We start from the raw sequence: 23,754 nt of genomic DNA, 5'->3' as shown, positions 1-23,754 counted from the left end.
GCAGTGGTGAGAAAACTGCTCTCTCTTTATCTCACTCTCTCCATCCCAATGCAAGCCTATTGATCTGAGTCAAGCCTCCCATATTCAGATCCCTTCTCATCTCTCCCCGCACCTTTCATCCTTTGTTATCTACATGCAGAGTCCTCCTCCTTCACAAAAAGGCCTGCAAAATTACAACGATAATGTCGAAAGAACTGATGAGGGGAGATTGAGAACATGACAAATATGACCACAGTGACACGCTTTTCTCTTAGCGAAGCATCTCACTGACCACTGCTGAAAGACAGTCAAAAAGTTTCTCATTTCTGCTGAAGTATGAGAGGATTTTCAGAGTTTGGGAAAGAGATGGGTGACATGACAATATATACTGTGAAATTATATACATTTGCTAGCTCTCAGAGATTTTGCCATACCATTAACTAATCAGTGTCTGTGGACGTGTTAGGCCACTGTGGGAAATGATGGTTAAGCTTCATATTGGATTTTAATCAGATTTTTGCATCAATTTGATGAAGTACTTTAATTTGTCAGGTATTTCATTTGCCAAATTAAACAAAACCAGGTGTGAGGGTTCTGTCTGGTCATATCATCCATTACAATTTTTCCAATGAACGTGCAGAAAATCTAATATACACCTACCATGATAGGGGATTTTATCCTTATTGCCCACACCTATGGTTTAATATAAAGCTAATATTGGTCTCAAAGTCTCAACTCTGTCACAGTAACAATGCCACAACACATCCCTTTACCTCTCACAATTCCTCCCCATCCATCAACTCTCTGTCCATCCCCCACCTGCCTGCATTTCCTGCACCTTTTTCCCTCTGTTCTCTTTGGTTCAGACAGGTTGACAACACGTTCAGACTAAATGTCAAGCAGCCAGACCAACCGAGGTAAAGCATGGAGTGACAATCAAGAAGGCAGACTCTTAAGAAAATGCAGTTGAAATGTATCCTGCACAGTTACTTTTACGAACCCAAATAGAGAGAAAGACGATCAGTGACACGGAGAGAGAAGGGAAGCCAGGCACACAGATATGATGATAAGCAGTGCCTTAATAAAAAGGGCAGACACACAGGCAGACAGGCTTATGGAAAATGACTCCCTTGCTTGACTGGCTTGCAGCCAGGAGCAACCACATTTGGCCATTAAATTTACACTCAAAACTACTCCTTAACACCTACTGTACTATGTCACTACTGAAGCATGGGAGGAGGACTGTCACACATTAAAACAAGGGATTTACACACTGTAATAGAATATATATCCAAGGCTTTGCTATCAAAGCATATACATTTGGTTTCACTTTTTTAACACAGACTCAATGATTTTTACTCGGATTCCAGGGTAGAACCACATATATCTTTTTCTTTTCTTATTGCACTATAATTAATCACAGTTGATGGGTCTTAAAATCCTGCATGACTGATTCTGGTGACAAACGAGTCAAAAAGAAAGACATAACTGGAACACCAATGCCTCTTTCATAAGCAGCAGAGTCCACTCAGTCTGTCAGTCATTATTCAGGAGTGTCTTTCAGCTGCCTCGTTCGAGGGGCAAAAAGCCTTTCAAAGACAGACACTGGTGGAGATGTCACATCATCCATCCGCAAATTGTCAGTGGTGACATTTATCTAGACGTAGTAGGTTTACGAGCAGCAAAGACATCAGCTTTTAAGACACTTAGGACTCTCATACTCTCAGACCCATTTCTTAATGTGGCAAAACTGTCCTGTGTATTACTAAAAATAGCTCCTTTACGAAACCAATCCAGAACCTTTTATTACACACTGAAGTCTTCATATGAATGCATGTGCCTGACTGCACTGGGAGAATAGGGAGAATATTATGTTCTCTTATGTCTGCCATGGTTAAGCCCATTTGTGACCTCTGCAAAAGCTCCATGACTCATGAAGCCGGACACCACTGGGCCTTTGATTGCACACATGATGAGCTCATGCTATACTTCTCCGACATGCATTCAGAGCCAAAGGCTAGGCTGAAAGCGACAGTGACTAAGGCCCATTCTGCTCCAGGACTTTGAGCACAGGGGTAAAGGACAAGTCTCTTCGGCTAGATGGTTCTAATAAGGCCTGTTTCCGTGGTGACTAGACTCTCGGCTGGTGATTTATAGCATCGCATAGTTATCACCTCCAAACCGTCTGGCACCAGAGTGAAGGACGACAGCTTGTGATCGGGACCAGCTGTGGAAAACAGGTGTGTGCTTCTCATTAAGGCCATAGCAAGATAATGATGGCTTTTAATCACAAGCCCCAGATAGGAGAGCGTGCTCGAGAGTGTGAGGATTCTTGGTTTTGTCCATGCATGTAGTCTACATGTGCACTCTTTTCATGATTGATTTGTATGCAGGAGATTTGCATGCTTGCATGTCTTTGTGAGTGTATTTCTGCATGCATTTGCGTGCGCGTGTGTGATGCTTGTGTGAGAGTGAATGCATAATGAGAGACAGAGAAATCAACAGGGACATGGGGTGTGTGTACAAGCACCCTCTCCCCAGTAAACACACTTGTGTTTTATAGGCAATTCCACAATGAATGCATCAAACAAGAAAGCAGTGACGCAAAGGGTTCTAGTGCTGCATCCCACTTTACCACAAACTAAAAAAACATCATCTTTGTTTCCTGGCATGGATTAGAACCCTCTTATCATGTCTTTTCACACTGCCGCATCAGCGGAAGAAAAATGGAAAATTCGATGGAGGGGGAGGATGGCATAAAAAAAGGGAGAGGAAGGAATGCAAGTCTGAGACCTCACCTCTAAGCAGTACTCGCTTAAGAACTTAAGCTCCACAACAAACAAAGATACCAGACCGGAGCTCTACCTAATCGTAGCAGCTTATTCTCCATGACTCTGTCTCTACAATTGGGAACCCACCAATAACTGTTTTCCCACCATTAGCAGACATTGCTGATAGCTTCACCCCTTTACCGCCTTGCACACATACAAGCAGATGCAGACATACATGTATATGAACACATAGGCCGGATGAGCTGCAAAGATTTGCAGCTAAACATGTGCACTCAAATATATGTAGAAGAACATGTACGTACATGCTCATGTAGGGGCACACAATTATGTTTTCGTCTATCTACGTCAAACGACAACCTGCAAAAACATGTCAGCGCACCCAAGTCTGGCACCCCGCCACCCCGAATGATCACATACCGTATGTACAAGTGCTGCCTGTAACAAACACACATTTGACTCAGTTCAAGTCAGGGTTGCTAAATATCTAAATGATTGCGTGAGATCTGAGTAATTTAGTGATCCACACACAGGCTTACAGCTCAAGTGGAGCTCTCATGACTAACAAGAATGATGAACACCTGATATTAGCTGCTAATCACTGCTCTTTCAACGCAGTTTACTCACCAAGCTCTTTGTCATTTTTTCTCTTGGTAATGCAGAACATAAGTGCAATTATACAGAATAAAGTGGTGAAAGGAAATGTATAGAAAGTATGCATTGATGTCACTCTTTCACGTGATACCCCCCAACACACACACACACACACACACACACACACACACACAGTATCATATTTGCTTCCAATAATACTGACCCAAATCAAACGATGTTCTGTCACTTGCTCCTGATCATCACTGAGCATTTGGATTAGGTAACCCAATCTTTTAAAGGGATGAACGGCCAGTCCCAGTGGGATTAAAGGGACTGTTCTGATGCAGTGCTGGAATCCTGTGCTAGTCCTACAATTAGGAATTATTTTATATCAGTGTATCATTTTCTTAACAACATGTCAGAAATCAGTGAAAATGCCCATTAAAATATTCCAGTGTTTAAGGTGACACCCTCAAATTGTTTGTTTTGTCTGACAAATGGTCCAACATTCAATTAACTACTACATGTACGCGACACAAAATAGCAGCAAATCCTCAAATTTGAGCAGCTGGAAGCAGGGAATTTTTGGCATTTTGGCCTGAAAATTACTGAAACACTGAATCAAAGATCCAAATAGCTGCCAATTACTTTTCAGCTAAATCAAATAACTGATTAATGGAGGTCGTTTCAGCTCTTAAAGTGAATGCTGCTGTCTCCTCCTTTCTTGCATTCAAATCCCCCTGTTTTACTCAGTTGTTTTACAGACTACTGCCATACTCTTTTCTACTGACAACCTGTCACACAATCATTTCTCCCAGGACAATAAAGGTATCATCATCATCATCATCATCATCATCATCATCATCTTCAAATTACTCTCACAGCTTGTTACAGCATTTTCCATCCACATGAATAATACAGGCCTCTTCATGTAGAGTCAGTCTGTGAATGTCTATATGTCTATATGTCATCCGTAATGATTAGCAAATGTTAAATTTTAAACAAGCTCTGCATCACTTTAAGATTTCATGGATGGCATTTCATGGCGTTTGGGATGAGGGAACCGGGGTATGACAGAACTGCTGCACCTTGTACATCACACGGCTCATGGTAAAATGCTTTTTGCTGCATCATACCTAAAGACACTGGTCAGCAACTTAAGAAAATGCAGTTTCACTTGCTGATGCATGCTATAATCAACTGTCTGATTTATGGCAGATCCTCCATCACTTGCTGCCTCAGCTCTTAAAGATAAATGGGCATGTTTATCTTGTTTATGTGTCCACTTAAGATGGAGCAGTTTATGGCGCTTTGCATAATATCAGTATTTCTGACATTATGTTGACTGGTAGACTCAGGAAACGGCCACATCATTCCATTCTGCTCTGAGAGACCTTACAGTACAGTATATCACCAATTGCATCAACAGCAGAAGATAAGAGGGATAAAAAGAGGAAAGACATCCTGTAGATAAACTGTCTGGTCTACGCCAACCACATAGCAACAAGGGGAATGGTGATGTGAGGAAAAATTAAATGCTGCTGTTCTCTGTGATAGAAAGAGAAAGAAAACACAGTAAAAGACATTTCGAAATCAGCTTAGAAATATGTCAGCAATTATTTAAGCAAAAAGGAGCCCAGAGTTGGTTTTTTTTGTTCGGAAGAAATGTCTGCTTTGCATGTTCCAGCAGTAAGTAGTTTGGATTGTAATCAGTATGAGAAGGAGCATTCTGTTCAGTGTATCGTGTTGAGGTCAGGGCACTCACAGTCCATCCATCCATCCATCCATCCATCCATCCATCCATCCATCCATCCATTCTCGCTTGTTTATCTGGGTCCTGATCGCAGTGGTAACAGGCTAAGCAAGGTAAGATAGACACCTTTCTTCCCAGCCACGTCCACCAGCTCATCCGGGGGGACCACAAGGCCAGATAGAACATGTAATCCCACCTGCGTGCTGTTCTCCCAATTGGATGTGCCCCAAAAACCTCAGAAGGAAATCAACCAGGACCACAGTAGTTCTACTCAAAGATCAAACCAAGACATTTCTCTGTGCAGTTGTGGGTTCACATCATGAACCATGGCGCTATTTCACGCAGGACATGGAGGTCGAACGTCCCAGCTGCAATCAGCTGACAGCCACGGACTGAGTCGTAGTTTCTAATCAGTCACACAGCAATCACAACCATTTTCACAACAAGGCTGTCAATTGCTCTTGCTCTTGCACTGTGCTCCCTGTTTTGGCTTAGCAAGCCGCTTAGATAATCCAGGGAGAATCTTTAGAGCAGCGCCATCGGCATCAAGCATCAATGTATTCCATTATTTGCTCTAAACGGTTAAAATTTGTGTTCCTGACTGAAAAGAGGGTTAGCCAGCACAAATTAGTTTTACGCTCAAAAGCAACAGTATACCTCTTTTACTATGATAACAAAAACTACTCCTGTTTCTTTAAATATTGCAAATCAGTTTAATTCAAGAGATTGTGCGCCAATATACAGTACAGTCTTCTTTAACAGTGGAATAAAACGAAGACCAGCTGCCTTACAGTGAGTACAGTGTTGAAAATGGCTTCTTGGCTGGCTCTTCTCCAGAAACACAGATTACCATTCCCTGGATGCAAGTCTCATGCTTCATCCAGCGGAAACAAGTTAAGTATAAACAAAGAAGTCAATGCAGAATCAAGCCAGTGACGCAAAAGACACAGATCCCACTTTCATTTCTTTCCTCCTCTCCCTTTTTCCACCTCCTCCACCTCCTCCTCTCTGGCTTCTAAGATAAGCTTTCTGTCGAATACCAATTTTAAAGGACGATAAAGCAGTTCTGGTTCTCAAATCAATTCCCCGGCAACATGAAGACAAGTGCATACACATACACACAAGTGCCCGCACACACAGACATCAACGCACATTTCATGCCACGGGGAAGACATGGCATCGCAGTGCCTTAATCTAACTCACACCAGAGGTAATTAAGAGAAGCTGTGGCATGATAGCCATTATTACCTTAGTCAAATATCAAGGTAGATTAGATTCTAAAATTAGCTCCTTACTTCAAGCTTGTTATCAATATTACAACACAGAAAGGTTGGAGTCTAGCACAGTGGCCCTCTCTCCCTCTGTGCTAACTTAGCTGGTGTTGGAAGTTGTGCAACATTGGAAATTTGAGCATAGGTGAAACCAATTATCAGGAAATCCCTCTAACAGGTCCAAAAACAAACTAAGTAGTGCCTAAAATAACACCTTTACAAAACAGATGCACTTAAGGTCCACAGAAAGTCTGAGTAAGCACTGAAATTAAGGCGTGAGCACCCTGGATTAGATACTGTTGACAAGGCATGCAATCAAACCTCATGCTAGGAGCAGAGAAGGCACACAGTGATGCAGAAAGGTCATCTCTCCACAAGTGATAAAAATAAAAAGCAGAGGGGGTTTGAACACAGCCTTCCAACATGCTTAGACACACAGCACTCCCCTAATGCTGTCTGAGTTCATATCCAGGTTAGCTGCCTCTTGTCACACAGACCAATGAGTAAGTTTTAAGAGGGCTTGTGGATTGACGCAAATCTCCTTGAAAATCAATGAGCGATGCACATGTCCAAGGTCCTCTGACTGCTTCTGTTCACTGACAGGTTTGCTGCATCTTGAGGTATATACATAGGTGTGTGAGATCTCTGTAATACCACGAACCTTAAGAGAAAACACTAAATCAGGACCATACAATTTACTGGATATAAATTGCCATAAACACTCTGAAAGCAGGCTGCGAGAAGTGCAGGGGATTTTGTGCCAGACCAGGTCACTCAGAGTTCATGAATCACTCTTCCTCACCTCTTTCTCAACCTGTGGCAAAATACTGATATTCTCTTTACAAAAGAGTACTGTCACATTGATTAATTGTGACAATAATAACATGACAATGTCACCAGAAAGACGATTCAAATTATGAGAACATCATCCATCCATCACTGACATGTTTTGTATTAGCAGCAATTAATTCTGCAGGTCTGGACACGAGTGTGACTACTTCACTTCACCAGTAAGCGTTGGCATTGTATGAAAAATGGCACATATGTCATCTGTTTTGTTGTGATTGTTGTCATGTTGCTCAACAAAGTAAAAACAAGAGAGGTTAAATCAAACTGTGAGGGGTAAGACATTACGACAAAAAAAAAAAAAAAAAATCAGAAAAGACAATTTTAGAGGTTATTTTCATTTGTCAGTTGCAAAAGGTCAAGTGGGATTTTAGTGGTACAGTAAACACATGACAAACATTTCCCTAATTAATGCTGTGCTACTCTGGCATTATTTAAATGTTTGAGGTCAGTGGCTTCACAGAACAGTTTCATCCTGAAACTGACTCAGGACCCCTTCAAAAACACAGTCGACGTTTTGGATTATTTGCTTTCTTGGGCAGACGTGGGGCTCGATACACGAACACGAAATATGAAGCTACAGCCAGCAGTCTGTTAGCTTAAAGTAGCTTAGCATAAAGACTGAAAACAGGCTAACTGCCACCAATGCCAAGCAGTGTTCCAAATTAAGATACTCATTCAAAGCATTTAAACATTATACACACACTGTCCCCTTATGAAGGATGATAAATACCAAAAGATGAATCAATTTTCTAATTGGTGTTCAATGAGCTGCGATACTAACAGTGTAAAACAGACCTGGCACCAAATCAGGATCAAGCATAAAAAAACATAATAGCAGTCCATAGTTTCAGTGCCTTCATCATTCTTTTAGTGAATAGATGATATGCTGTGTAAAAGCGTTACCTGAAGCAAACAGGAAAAAATGATTTTCTGCATCACCAACTGAATGCATGCACGTACGTGATGCATACAGTTTATGCTGCTGTAATCACACGGCTTTGTTCAGTGACATTTACTGGGGCACAGCTCAGCAGGTCTGCATATGTAACGCACTCCCTCAGCTGAGGATTTACATCGCTCATATAAGGATATAGTCAGGAAAAGAATGTGTGAAAATATGGCATTTTGTATCACCACTTTAAATCAGAAACTCTGAACATAACCTCCTCCAGAGCAGGTCAGGAGTGCATGTTATCATGGCGATCCAGCCAGGTTAAAGGAGAGCCACCTTTGTGACATTGAAAACTGTCTTACTCTCAGTTAATAGTACACCCCTGTGCTCAGTCTGATTATCATGCCTTAACCTTTTGAGTGCAGATTTTGATGCCTCGTTTGCGCACGGCCATGCACAGCAGCTAAATCTCACTTTAGAGCAGTTGAGCTCTGCCAAGGTGAGCATCTGGACGGTGTTTTTCACCAGCCTAACGGCCTTTGTCACCTCCCTCCTGGGGTCTGCAAAATGAGCTGCAGCTCTCACAGAGGCGACACAAAGGTGATGGGAGTTTGAAAACAAAACGGTTGCAGTGCAGTCTGGGAGAAACGTGCAGCAAGAAGGGGACGGCACCAACATCAGAGCTTTTCAAAACACTTTAGGACCACCCCATCTCTTGCTCATGTCAGAGGTGGGTGTGTTGACCGGTTCCCTGTTCCACTGATGCAGCTGCAGCTTGTACTACTAAATCTGATTATTCTACAGTATACCGATAAAGCCAACATTGCTTTTTAGCCTTCTCTGGCTCGGACTGTGATGACCACACTGTGCTGATATTCAAAGCTTCCGAGTCAGAGAGTGAAAAAAAGCCTTTATCTACACTCTGAGACAGCAGACAACTCAACACACTGGCCATTGTAATTACACTGGTCATTTCAAAAACTGTAATCTGTAATTCTCTTGTCATTCTTCTGTCCAAAGTGGTTGTTGCACCACCATTTTCCACCTACAAACACCACTGCACTAATGAAACCCTTTCAAAATGCCACAGGACAAACTGACATCAAGCCATAAGTAAGACCATATTTCTTAGTTTCGGGCAGCGTCACAGCTTACGTCACAAATATACATCTCTTCCTAGTGTGAGACACTTAACATGTATTTTCTTCAATGAAACATGTTATTATGATTACGAGCGTGTGCATACATGTGCGTGTCTATGCGTCTTGTGAGGGGAAGCGTGATGTAACCGTCTTCCTGTGTGTTTCCTGTTTCCCTGTTTACACTCTGTGTGGGCATCACTGCAGTGCATGTTGCCAAGCTACTGAGCCTTTTGGGATTTAAGAGCAGACATTGTTCAGTTTGCTGAAAACCTCACCGGGTATCAAGAGATGTCAAAAAGCAACAACTGAATCCAAGTTTATTAAGCCAAAAAAAAAAAAAAAAAAGGATATTTATATGTTCACAGCTCGGAAAACGTAGCATTATGTGAGTGAGGTTAAAGCAATCAAAGCCAACTCTGATGGGTGCTTTCGGTCGAGATAAAAGCCAGTATCCAGGGTAAAATAGGTGTATACAGTTGGCTTTGAAGAAGATAAATATTTTGGAAAATAGGGAGAAAATATCTATGATTGGTGTTGTCAAAACCGCCCAGCAGATCATGGCTTACTCATCTCCTGAACCCAAACCCTATCTTTTCATTCTTCTGTGGTTTGACAGCTGCTCTGGCCAAGAGCATCCGTTTAAAGCCATGAGAGGTGGTCTGAGGCGGCGATCTGTTTGAAGTACCTGCACTAATCCTTCCACTCCAGGTCAATATCCAGACACTCCCTGAAAGCTAGCAAAAAGGCCTTGTTAGTGCAGCCAGAGACAGCACACATAGCTGCTACTGCAACACAATCACAAATCTATTTCTATAAATAGAAGTCTTGAGAGGTGTTGGGAGAGCCACTGGAAACTATCAATACAGAATACAAAAGAACATGTACTACATAGAGAACCGCCGTTCATTAAGGCTAATGTTCCTCCGCTGAGCACTCAGGATTTTATACAGACAATTACAACACTATTAGACCAAATAACATGCTGGAATTTATGTTATATTAATATCAACGATGTGCTGTTATTGCATGTGAGAATTGAAATATGTACCGTCTGGGGCATGATAACAGGAAACAGGCTCCTTTATGAGATGCTAGGACTACAGTGAAGCTGTTGACTGCATACTGCATAAACCCTATGGGAGCCTTAAATGTACAGCAGTGTTACATATACACATAACATACATGTTAACATGCATACTGTTTGTCATGGTAATATGATGGGAAACGAGATGAATGCAGGAGGAGGTCAAACCAGACCACCATCAATCCATTTCATATGGATTTTTAGCGTTTTTTTTAACTACTTTCTGTCATTTTATAAACTAAACTATGAATCAATTGATCAATGGACAAATTAACTGATATTGAAAGTAATCATTAGCAGCAGCCCCACTCAAAACATGTGTAAGTATACACATGTATAGTATTTAGAGTGGAACTGGGATAGAACTGAGGTGTTCCTCCATAGCTGGTCTGTCACAGTTGTTAGGGATTCTTCCAAAAACAAATCCACTCTGTCACTCCTAATTTTCTTAGTGGTGGGCAGCCTGACAGAAAATTACGCCATCCATCCCAGCTCTCCTCATCAACTCAACTTTTCCTCCTCCATGACACCTACTGTATAGGCCTTACGTTCATCCCTCCAAACCATCTGCTCTCTCACAGATAAACCTGCCACTCAAGCATCTGGCCTGAACAGCAATGTGGCTCTGCAAAAACCGAATATCAGCTTCTTGATGGTATAAGTTGTGATGAATTGATTTGCAGTTTAATCACAATAAAACTATTACTAATGCAGTGCTAACGCACGGGTCGCCTAAGGCGTGTTCCATGTTTTCTCCTTGATATAATCTGAATATATAGCTGTACTGCAGAGGGCTGTAGATGGGAAATCAGTTATAATATTGCATGAGCCACAAGATGATTTTGGCATACTACAAGTATGAACATTACACTGAAGCTCTGAATGCTGAGAAGCATATCATCCATGCATGCACACGCGCTTATACACACATAGAGCCGTGCACGTGCAGAGTTTCTCCCTCCGTCTCTCTCACCCTCTGCCTCGTGAGGAACATGAGAAACTAGGTGCAGACCAATTGCCTCATACTCAGAGCACGCTGTTCGTTTTTCGTCTTTTAATACTGCATGTGGAGGCACTGAATCAATGCAATCAGAGGAGACAGCCCCAGTGGTCAGACAGGCAGACATCAGAAGACTGGTAATCAGGATAGGTACTTACACAAACAAGAACACACAGACTTGTAAAGGGGAACACACACACAGACATGCACACACATATTAAGGTGCAGATGTATTTGCACAGTCTATATTTGCACACACATACAAGCGCAAGCACATAAAAGATGAAAACACACCCTCATAAAGAGCAGGATATTGGAAGCAGCTGTGAAAAATGATCAAGGGATGACATCAATAACAGGACGGCTCTCACAACACAGGAGGCAGCTGCATCTTAATTGGACATGCAACTCATTAGAACTGCCAGAGGTGGACACTCTATCTCTGTGCACTGAGGCCCCACTTGCAAAAACGCAAGGTGGACTGAAGAAGCTGGGTTGGTCTCTAAAACGGAAAAGAAACTGACAAATTGCTACCGACCACCCTGAAAATGTAGGCAGGAATGCAGATTGAATTTCCCTTATCACTCCTCCTGTTGCAGTTTGACAGGTGATCTGCATTTCATCTCAAGAGTTAAACCACTTTTCAACATTTTTTTTGAAATTGTGCAATGACAAAAAGGAGCCAGGGCACGTGCTTCCTACCCCATGTGACCGTTCGAGGAGTCACAGGAGTCTATGAGTCCTTTGTACCACTCCTGCCTCTTCCTGTTCCACATCGCCTCCGCAATTGCTGCATGGACGACAAGATGCAGCTTGCCATGTCATTACATATCCGGCTTACAACAACTTAAAACGAGAGCGAAGTTCAAAGAGATGAAACATGGCAGGGGATCTTATTAGATGATGGAAGATGACCCCACCTCAGAGGAGCAATACACTGTACAATGCCCTTGTATGTGGTTCTTCAATCAGAACAAGCCTTGAAAGGCTATATAGGATGCAGACAGAATTGGTATTGTGTGAGTAGTAGCCAGAGGAGGATAAAGAGGGAAAGAGAGGTTTGGAGAAGAATGTGGAGAAAAGGTCAAACATTCTCACGACTTTCTGAGCAAGGACAGACTTTTTCATTTTTTCTACAGAGAAGGATGACAAGTTTCTTCAGGGCATTATTTCTTATCCAGAAATCTACTGTACATCCTTGGCCAGATATCTCTGAAACACGTTTCTCATCTTTGTGATAAAGACGAGTCTGAGTCTTCTCTGCAGCGATCACTGGAACATAAGGTATCAACACCAAACATGTAATTTTCATAGATCACGTTTTTTCTTTTTTCTTATTTGGAGATTAGCAATGACTACATTTTCAAAATAAGAGCGTTTCAGTGTGTTCATCTTAGCATTCTAAACCAGATTTTATAAATATACAGTGTATATGCTGTTTTAAGAAGCCAATAATGCAGCAGTGGTGCAGGATTCATGTTTTTTCTAGATGTGAATCGACATGGACCTACAAAGACCTTAAACCAATGGCATCTGAGTAATGGGCATTATGACGTGAGAGGGTTATACTTTCAGTTATTGAGCTTGGCAACTATAATCAGATATGACAAATGGATTTACCACAGCCATGCATCATTAATGGATCTCACCTCAGACTAATTAGGCTCTCACAGAGAGGATGACAGCGAAGGCTTAAGGCCACACCCAACCATCATTTGAGTCTTTCTGTGATTAGGAGAACTGCGGTGAGAATGGAGCTGTAGGGAAGGAAATATATCCACACTACCTCTCAACCTCTGCATCAGATATGCACAGAAGAGTACATGGCCATCTGCAGTCCATTACAAAGATATTCATAGATATAGAAAAAAAAAACTTTGGCAATCATCTTCTCAACTCTCTCCCTCCTCAGGCTACTCTTTCGAGGCTCTGATGCAGCTGCATTTATCAGAGCAGCCCACTAATCAGCAACTGAATTCTCCCTTAGCAATCAAGTCAAAGTTCTGGTGGTGAAATCAGCGGAAATAAAACACAGCTGAAGATCATGAAGGTGCGAGCAAGAGAATTATAGATGAGAGTGTGATGGAAAGAGGCCAGGAAGGAGGGAGGCAGAGCAGAAACACTCCACTAATTAGATAGACCTCTGAAACCTGTGAAGGTATGAGGTGAAACGGCATGAGATCACACTACTTTTTTCCCCTAACTGAATAAATAAACTAATGGTTAACTACTGAAAAAAAATCCTGTTTTACTCCCTTTCCTTTATTCAGTAGGTCTATTCATTTTCTAATACACTAATAAATAAATAAATACAAATCAGAATGAAAACAGAAATACATCAATGCCTGACATGTTAGAGCAAGCACTGATAGAATCTTTCAGTCATTTTGTTGAATCAAAAAGATATCAACATATCAAAAGGCCTTTGATGAAGGCCTGCAGCTGTGGCCTCTTCAACTCACGATTCATTCTGGTCATCATTTAATTAAATCTGGTAGAACAGTCGTCACCGCTGACACGCTTTCATGTATCCAGATGCAAATGATAATCAATATACACATTATCCCTTATTTCAGTTCAGTGAAGACCTGCTGAGCTGAACTGAGCTGAATGTCACAAGGATCAACATGCTTCAGGAAAATGACAGTCTCATTTAGACTGGGTGATATCAGAACTTTTAACAGGTAAAAAAAGAAAAGCAGATCTGCCAGCAGATCTGGAGGCGCTGTTAGTGTCCCCACTGGTTTTCAAAAGGATTACAGAATTTGACAAGTAATGGATGTGAGCCTGACTACTTCTGGCATTGCGCTGGGCTTGATGATCACGATGTGAAGAAAACGAAGAGCGGAGGAAGGAGACTGACCTGAAAGGCCACAGACATTCACAGGAGCTTGGACAGACACAGACGTACAAATGTGGAAACATCCACTTACAACAGAGAGTGCAGGGGCTGCTTTCTGGCTATTTCCATTTCTGTTTGACAACACAATCAGCATTCACAGTGTACGCATTATGTGTATATCAAGTTTCAACATATAACCCACTGCTTTAACACATCCTCTCAGTCATGCATGTTTAATGATGATAAAACCAAAATGTGTTGCTCGATTCTAAAAAGTTAAATGCGTATCCTGACCTGAGATCAGGTTGACCAACAGTCAGGATACTTAGATTAGTCAACAGTGTTAGAGAGTTCCTATTGTGTAAAGACTGATGGATTGGCCCAATGATGAAAAATGTTAAGGTGTAAGGCCTAAATCTGGTTGGCTGATCACATTATCCAAGTGTCACTGATGATGTGGTGTTACCTGGATACTTGTTAGGAAATGAAAGTTGCTGTACTGTAAAGGTGAGCTGAAAAACTGCACAAATGTATTTCCATGGAAACCACAGACTTGTTTTTTAGATTCACAAAAGCTGTGCTTTTATTTTGGGTTTGATTATTGTATAACTAATGTTCTATGACTGAAATAAAACTCCAGGACATGCTAGCAAATACAGTGTATGGGAGTCTGTTCATTGCGACCTTTCAAAATTTCAAAGGAGAGACTTTCTTTCCAAACGTTCTTTACAATAAAAGGGTTTGTAGAAACTTTTCAGCAGTAAAAGCTTCCTTTGAAGTATGCGGTTCTACTGGACATAAAACTCTATAGAAACGGAGCTCTTTTTTTCTGATAATGTATGACTGTTCTGTCATTTGAGGTCAGCCAGTGGCCACTACACTCACAGATTCTAGTTAGAATGGGGCAGCGTGGTACTGATGGCTGAATAATTTCCAAATCAATTCAGTTCTGTTCTCTAACTCCATATTAAATGGGATGATGGGGCAGCAGTAATTCCAAGGGGCTTCTTCATTTTTACAAGTGATATATTACAGTTGGTGGGATCTGAAATACACTTGCAGCATATAAAAATCAAAAAAAAAAAAAAAAAAAATCTTCCCCTATCCTCTTCTCTCTCGCTCATGCTTCTTCTCTCTTTCACAGTCTCTTCCAGTCACACAGTTATATAATCTTAGTTTTCTTATTCATCTCAGCCAACACTGACTCGGCCACTAGCTCAGAATACTAAGTCAAAGCTGAGTCATATAACCAGGGTCCTGTCTAATCTCTAATAGTGAGAGAATCGCAGAGAGAGAGCGAGTATGTCTCTATTAGTGCACGTTCGTGTCATGCGCATGTATGCAAAACCGTGTGTGTGTGAGCTCAGTGATTAGTCCAAATGTGCCCGTCTTTGCAAATGAAAAGCCTGCACTGTGCTGATGTGTCATGCAGCCAGCAGCACTGTTAACACAGTAGCATCAGCAGCAACACTGCTCAAATGCTCATATGTATGCAAATCACAGGCGCTCTATTCTCCCGGGTGGTGAGCAGTGTTTGGGCTGATAAAACCTGGAGAATCCTGCTTGCTGCACAGCAGGATGGCAGCTGCAATCCAAAGCCACCTCAAAGGAATGGAAGGTAATTACTTGAGCAAAGCTACAGCCTGAAAACAATACATGTTAAGAGGGTATGGACCATGGACTGGCAATATGAAAGAACAACAGGCAACATGGTGCTGAGTATTAATAGATATGTCTTCTAAAGCCTCTACCAGAGGTAGCTATAGAGTCCTATTTCACATGGAATACCCACTTGGCAATGGCTGAAAACTCTGAAAACTGCAGTCACTCTCACTGAGGGGGCAGTAAGAGGGCTTCAGTCGTAAGTGGCAAACACATCAGTTCAGTTGTAAGGGGTGAAAACCACCTCCATATCGAGGTTCTGAGGAACAGAAACGTGCTTCTAAAAGCCACTGCTGGATTTAATGTGAACCACCTCATATTTAATTTGTATTTACCAGGAAGGTTGAGGACAAGAACATCTTGTATTTGGGCCACCAGGGCAGCTGGGATTTCAGGGCTTTGCTGAAGGCACGTTGTTACCCTAAAAACATTTACACTAACAAGGGGAAAAAAAAAAAAAAAAAGACCAATATAATGTCCAAGAGCACTAATGTGACAAAAACACTGCAGAATACTATCATGTACGACAAAGAAAAGAAGCAAAAAATCTGAATATTTTGGCATGTTTGCTTGAAAAAATTCAAATTTGTTAATCAACATCCAACAAAATAATAAAACCTTCCACACACTGTATAGTCTACAACTTTGGCAGCTCAAAGGAATAGTTTTGGGAAATATACGTAAGCATGAAGCTATCGTCAGCAGCCAAATAGCTCAGAGTAGCATTAAGCGGGAACCAGCTAGCCTGCCACTCTCAAAAACAAAATCTGCCTACCAGCACCTCTAAAACTCACTGGCACTTTCTATCTTGTATGTTTAATCCACAGAAAAATAGCAAAGTGAAAGTTGTGGTTTTCTGTACGATTTCTTGGCTAGGAGCAGTGACTTCCTCTAATCGCTGTCAAGCTAATTCTTTCAAAAAATGAATGTTTTGTCAGACTCAAACCATAAGTCAAAAACAAAATTGCGAGACCTTGACCAGCAATTACTGTAGGAACTCCACTAGCTGCCTTAAGGAAAGAAATGGTAAAGAGAAGTGAGAGAGAAAGCGGGAAAGACATGCAGAGAGAGATGATATAACCCAGTGAGAAGCAGAGAGTCATGCACTGCCTAGATTAGCACCACTGTGTTTAGCTTGAGGTCCTCTACTCCCACACTCTCCATCTCTCTCTTCTGCTCTGCCTCTTCCCCTCCATCCCACCCATCCTGCATTCATCCACCCATCAATCATCAATCATTCATCCAGCTATCCATCAATCCATCATTCATCTGTCTAAGCCTCCAGCCATCCCCAGCAATCCTCCCCAGTCGGACCACTCAGCCAGAGGAGAAGCACTGGCATCAGCACCGCTGGTCGGAGCCACCTGTTCTCCCCTCACTGAAATCCCCCTCTCCTGTTACATAAAGAGACACTTGCACTGTTGCAATGCAGCATCAGACGTTGTTGTGCAACAGCATTAAAAATACCTCAGGGTCAGTGAGGAGGAAAGTTGAAAACAGGATATCGACAGAGTTATTCAGATGAACAGAATGAAAAAACTGAGTCGTGAGTGCCAGCCTGTCACCTGAAGGTGAGAGGACGCCATTCAGCCCTTGGTTTATATGTATTGTGCCTTTGTAAAGCTGAGAGCAATCGATTTTCAATCGTGTCTTCTCCTATGTGCACATGCAGGGGCATTTTTCCAACAATAGTTGTCTTATCTTTATGAAGCAGACATGACTCTTGAAAGCCATTAACCTCCTGTCATACTGTATCCATACATGTATTGTAGACCAAGCACGTGAGCATGTTAGAGAAAGTGCTGTCTGTTGGTAATGAATGTATCTGAAAGACAGCTGCTCGTACTGTATACAAACATCCATATATTTACGGTGAAGAAAATTTTAGACAGTGTCACCAGTTTGCACATATCACTACCATCAACTTCCATCCCACTCAAACGAATGAGTGCATATTTCCAACGACTGCAGTGCTAGTGTGGCTTTGCTATTGTTAAAAGCAACTCAAATCCCAAACAGATCCCCTCATAGCAAGGCACAATGCAATACTGAGTCTTAAGTCTGTTGTCAACACACCCAGTTTTGCAGATACTCTCTTTAATTCCATACAGAAAGCCACCCTAATGCTTCTGCTGCTGTTGGACGCAGTGCTGAAGCTTAGGTTGGAATAATACCGGCAACAATTGAATAAGAACTACCACACTCTACTTAAAATCCCCTCAGCCAAATTAAGCCCTGCTCAAATATTTACATCTTTCAAAATTCCATTATACCATCATCACATTTTGTCAACAATTTGGATTGTCTGGAGTTAGAATTTTGCTGCAAAATGAGACCAAATCCTTTTGCACTGACTTCAAATCGTTCCATTCCATTAGCTAAATCCCAAAAAGCACCTTATCCTATGTCTTTGCATCTAATTACAGCCGATCAACCTCATCCAGAGCAGAGAAGCCAATCAGCAATGCAGTATGCAAGTACTCTCAATGTGACTGTAAAACAATTTAAGTACGGTTTTCACACTGTTGTGCCCATAAGAACAGCAACGTAGTACATCAGGCCAATCGGTCGATTGAGAAGGATTGTCTTGTTAATGAAGTGTGGAGTGGAGCCACTGAGGGCTGTGTATGTCACCAGATTTACAGCGCAGTGGCCCTGTGATTCCCTGCAGCTGTAAAACAATGAGGAGGTGATTGGAGTAAATTGCACTGCAGTTGTCAACCTCCCGACTGCTTACAGCCATTTGATGGTGTCTCTCTCTTACAAACAAACTGTCTCTCTCCTGTGCCCTTGCTCGCACATGTACACACAAATACAGCAATTTCTCTTCTAACCTCCCACACTCTCTTTATCTCTGTCTGATGTTCTGTCTCCCACTTGTTTTTTCAAATGTCAAGACACAATACAGGTACATGACCAGCAAGTTACACAGTGATTAAGTGATCGTTAGTCTTTCTTCTAACTGTCTTTTCCTGCTCTTGCTCTGATGTCACCCCGGCAGTCATGATGCAAAGAGCAGGGCAGCACTCACGACTAACAGCTATAGTTACTATAGTTACTATGGGATGTTTTGATTTGCAGTGATGTTGCTAGGCACACATCCTGCACGTTAAAATCCAAAAGGACGCAGTAATCTCACTATTAATGGGGGATGCAACCTACTGTTTTTCCTGATAATGCTACATTGTGAACAATACTGTGCAGTGTGTTTGGCTAATGAAGCTAACTGCTAACAGAGCTAATACAAATAACAGAGCTAACAGCTAATGGAGCTACTGTAATAGAGCTTAAGCTAATGGAGCTAATAGAGCTAACAGAGTTAATAGCTAACAGAGCTAAAAACACAGTTTCTGCTCAGAGACATTAAGTGAACTGTACTTTAACGTGACGACACAACAAGTTTTCAGTAAATAAATGTACTGAGGAACATCTGCTGAGTACAGTTTGGAGGTAAAAGTACTTTGAGTTTGCAGTTAATGTTATACTTTGATTACAAAGTCCTGTACATAAACTATGTTACCAACAACTCACAACTGTAGATGATAATAAATTAAAGAAACAACATTTTGACCCTCAGGTTGTCTACAATCATTTTGGGACAGTTAAAAAAATTTTTTAGGATGGTGGTGAAAAAATTTCTCAAGCTCTGGACCAACAAATACACATTTTCCATCCAGATTCATGTAGAAACATGGAAGCAAACACATTCCTTCTCTCCATCTCATGTACGTGGATGATTTCTGCAGCACGCTCAGGTGAAGGCCAAACAGCATCAAACACTGACTGTGAAGAACGTGTGAGTGGAAACCAGAACAGTCTTTTAATCAAATTCTTTAGCCAAGGATAAACATCAGAATGAGTGTGAGCTGGGAGATTTTTAAGAAACTGAAGACTGACATTTCAAAAAGACTCTTAAAGTCTAATGGTGACTCTCTTTCAGATGAAGATTTCGATCAAGAAAAAAAAAAAACAATGAAATTGTCTTGCAAACAAATACTGGCATCCAGCCGCAACCTCAAATTGGTGTGAAGTAAAGTACATTTACCTATACTCTGTATTTAAATACAATTTTGAAGCATTTTATAATATTTGTTACTACTACTCCAACCACTCGGTTACCTTTATCTACTGGTTACTTTGCAAATTCAAATTACTAATACAAAACATAATCAATTAATACATCATGATGCATCACAACAGATTAAGCAAATTTAAACATTTAAAACTGATGTGCTTACATATCAACTCATCCATAGTTATTATCCAATCATGATATTCTGAAATAGACCACTCTGCTTGCCGAGTACCTTTCCGTGCAGTACTTTGGTACTGCAGTACAAGTATATTTTGACATGAATCCGTTCAAATGCATGACCTGTAACAGTGTATTATTAAACTGTGGCATTGCTACTTCTACTTCAGTAAAAAAGATGTGAGTACTTCTTGTGCCAACCTGCAAGCTTGGTGCCACAAACTTCATCTTTACTCCAAAACTAATAAAAACACATTTAAAAAGTACTGCTGGTGTAGTTTATTCTGAAACAATTTGTACAACTGCAATTTCGATCTCCTGGGAGTCGCTCCGTGTCAAGATGTCACTGATCGTGCTTCAGGATGCAGTTCCAGTATGGCTTTTTTTTTTTTTTTTTTTTTTTTTTTTTCTAGCATCTATTGGACTGCAGTAGTGTTCTACAGCCTAGAGACATAGTCTCCATCAGGACTTGGCTGTACAAACAATACTTACTAGAATAAATTCAGTGTTAGGTTTCATATGAATTTTTTGATGAAAAGATGAATAATGCCAACACTTCTCTTTTATAACAAACAGTTCTTCCTTGCATGTGTCTTATAAACAGCCAATCTTGCCAGGCTGGGTGGTTTTCTGCCCAAATGGACTATTTTTTTCCTCAGTTGGGGGGGTAAAAATGTTTTTGGGTTTTGGTAATTTGGACTACTTTTTGTACTATTTGGGTGGTTTCCACAACCGGAAAGACATATTCCAATATCCCAGTGATTATTCCAATAAATCTGTTCCTCTGAGATATTTTGGGCTACTTTTTGTCAGTCCAATCTGGCAACACCCTATCCAGAAAAGGTCTGCAGGAATGTATGAAGGGATAGGGAACTCAGACATACTTGGAAGGTGCTTAGAAATCATTGAAACTACTGCTTAGCCTGTGGTCTTAAATGCACATTGACAGATCTCAAAAAGGGAGCAGGTGTGAATCTTCGATTTAACTGTAATCTAACTCCGCAGTTGGAGAAACAATTCAAAATTGATTGCCCCATAAAACAGAGATGTTCCCTTCACGCACATACTCCAAGCAGCATTTCAAACATGTAAGCTATCTGGTCTTTTATCAGTTGCAGATATTTAACAATCAAGCTCACTATAGCCTCACTGTCACGCTGATGACAGAGCTGAGCGTCATAACAGAAGAGGGAAAATCCATTGCAAGAATGAAAGAGTTTCTGCATCTTAATAAGGAACTGTGAGAAATAGCTTTCTTCTTAAAGCGGCACATGGGAGGGCAATGGTGGTGGTGTTTAAAATTACATAATCTGAATTAACAACCATGTTCATACCACATTTGCACGTACACACACAGGCACAGTTTAATTTTGCACACATATAATTAATTCATAAAACTTAAATTATACAGACACAGGAAGCAGTGTGCTTCTAGAATAGAAAAAGCTATAGGGGCCATGTAATACTGTATATCTCCCTGAGCTATTAACAGCAAGAGGGAAGGATGAAAGAAGCAGGGAGGAGATGTGATAAATGCGAAAGAGTGGAGGAATGACAGATGAAATAAAAAAGCAAAATGGGGGGATTAAAAATGGAGAAAGTGAGAGTAAGAGTAAGTGAAGCACATAAAAACATACAACAGAGCTCAGGACTGAAGCAAAAAGGGAAATAAGGGCGAGAACAGGGAAGCAGCAGAGTCAAGAATTTCCGACATGCGAATTCATGTGTGAGAATATGTGAATTTTTGAATTACGTCACAAGCCCGATCCAGATGCCAGAAGGGAGGTGTCTAATGGAAGAGACTGAAAAAATGAGAGTGGGGAGGAGGTGAGAGGTACAGGGGGAGAAATCAAATGGAGAATAGATATGAGACAAAGGGAGGGGATGAGGCGTGGGCGAGTGCAACAGAGGCTGATAGACAGCCAGGAATAGAAGACTAATTAATAGTCAAAAACTGCAGGCAGGCAGGTGTGGAGAGAAAACCACAGCAGGAGGGAAGAAATGTAGTGATGGATGACTCTTCCTACCTAAAAAGACAGACAGCTTTGGGGTTTATCTCTTCACATTTTGAACAACTGTATATCACACAGAGGTAAAAGCAGAGGCGGCATGGGAAGGGAGGGGGCAGATGAAGATTGGGGGAGTGAGAGGCGTAAGAATGGGTAACTGACACATGGGGGGAGAGAGATAGAAAGAGATTAAGCTGGCCAGAGAGGAAGAGCGAGGGAGAAACTCGTTATCTAAGGTGAGAAGGGGGTTTCCTAGGAGACTTCATATGAAAAACCCTTGAGAGAGATTTGCTCACGCACGCTCCTGCCATTTCTCTGAGAGGAAAGCGTTCAAGTTGAACCGCAAACAAAGTTTAATATCTCAAATGGCTTATCACAAATACCACCCTCTTCGCACACGCTTCAACAAACACAGTGCCGACCTTGAAAGTTTGCCATGGGTGCGGTTTAGACCACATGCTGTCTTGACAGAAGAAAAACACACATATGCACTTTATACGCCTATGCAGCTCCCCATCCACCATCACACAACAGTGACACAAGCTATCAATTTTCTAGGTGCTATCTGTCCATCTGAGTCTCACCATGTGTGGGCCACAGTGAAGCGCCTCTGTTTGTGGATGTTGTTGTTGAGCAGCATGCGGCGAAGCAGTCGTGGCGAGTTGCGTGGAGAAAGGCGGGGAGAGATGGAGGAGGGAGACCGCCGGTGTCCTCTTGGCCTCTCTGGCTGCAGCAGGTTCTCCCGCAGGATCTTCACCAGGTCTTCATTCAGGCCGGAGTGTTTGGGCATGGGGGGCACTGCCAGGGTGTCCTGGTGGGTCACCCCCATGCCTGCCTGCTGGGCCATGCCTGCCCCCGGCTTCACCGCCACCACCACCAGCACCAGCCAAATGAATTAACAGTAAAGGCAGCAAAATTATACAAGAGACAAAGCAATGCACGCACTAAATGTAGTCTTCGTCCTCAGAGTCCAAGGATTTCCTCAAAATTTAGGAATCCGCAGGAAAAAAAGAAAAAAAGACATCTAAAAATCCTCTGGATGATCAACTGAAGAGCTGTGCTTGTAATTCCTCACACCAGCAGCTCCCTTTGTACAAAAGCAGGGGATATAAAAAAGAAGAAAAATCCTTTTCCGTCTTTAAAGGAGCCAGCAGATGAACAGAAGCACTGAGGGCTGCTGCCTTTGTCTGCTCTGCAACACTGGATGTCTGCTGTGAAAGTGCAAGAGAGAGGATGAGGGGAGGATGGAGGGAGAGAGGGAGGGTGGGTTGCAAAAAAATAAAAAAGAGGGAATTCCGTCTATTCCTGCCCTTTCTCCGCCAGGCCTGCAGGCAAATGCAACACAGTCCAGTGAAAGCAAACCCAGCAAGAGTTTAGCTGAACTAATTCAGTCTATTTGAGCCCAGAACAGCCCAGCTCTGTCTGGTAAAATCCAACACAAAAAGCGTGTTGGTTCACCAGTAAAAAGCCATAGACCAGTATGACTCAATCCAGTAAGGCTTGGTTGAGTTCTGTTCTATCCAGTCGAAGCAATTTATCCTTCCCTCCTCTCCCTACACAGCGAGACTGACTGCTGACTGCAGCCAGTTTATAAGCTACTGATCCTTTGGAGCTGAGTAGAGCGTGAGCATGTGTG

The 23,754-nt window shown here is 41.8% G+C and overlaps 1 protein-coding gene across 3 annotated transcripts in view; it reads right to left on the bottom strand.

Annotated features, from left to right (window-relative positions):
- Positions 1–23,754, bottom strand: part of pde4d (phosphodiesterase 4D, cAMP-specific) — a 148,295-nt gene that overhangs the window by 66,315 nt on the left and 58,226 nt on the right. Inside the window, exon 1 of one of the 3 annotated variants that reach the window (XM_076731920.1) lies at positions 22,703–23,718. The exons of the other annotated variants lie outside the window; for them this stretch is intronic. Within the exon in view, the coding sequence (XP_076588035.1) occupies positions 22,703–22,965 (263 nt within the window). The 5' untranslated portion in view covers positions 22,966–23,718. Of the gene's footprint in view, positions 1–22,702; positions 23,719–23,754 lie in introns of those variants that run through there. 3 annotated transcript variants of the gene reach the window in all.

This window comes from Chaetodon auriga, chromosome 5, assembly GCF_051107435.1.
Source record: "Chaetodon auriga isolate fChaAug3 chromosome 5, fChaAug3.hap1, whole genome shotgun sequence".
Lineage (NCBI taxonomy): Eukaryota > Metazoa > Chordata > Actinopteri > Chaetodontiformes > Chaetodontidae > Chaetodon > Chaetodon auriga.
This window is presented reverse-complemented; position numbering and strand designations above follow the sequence as displayed.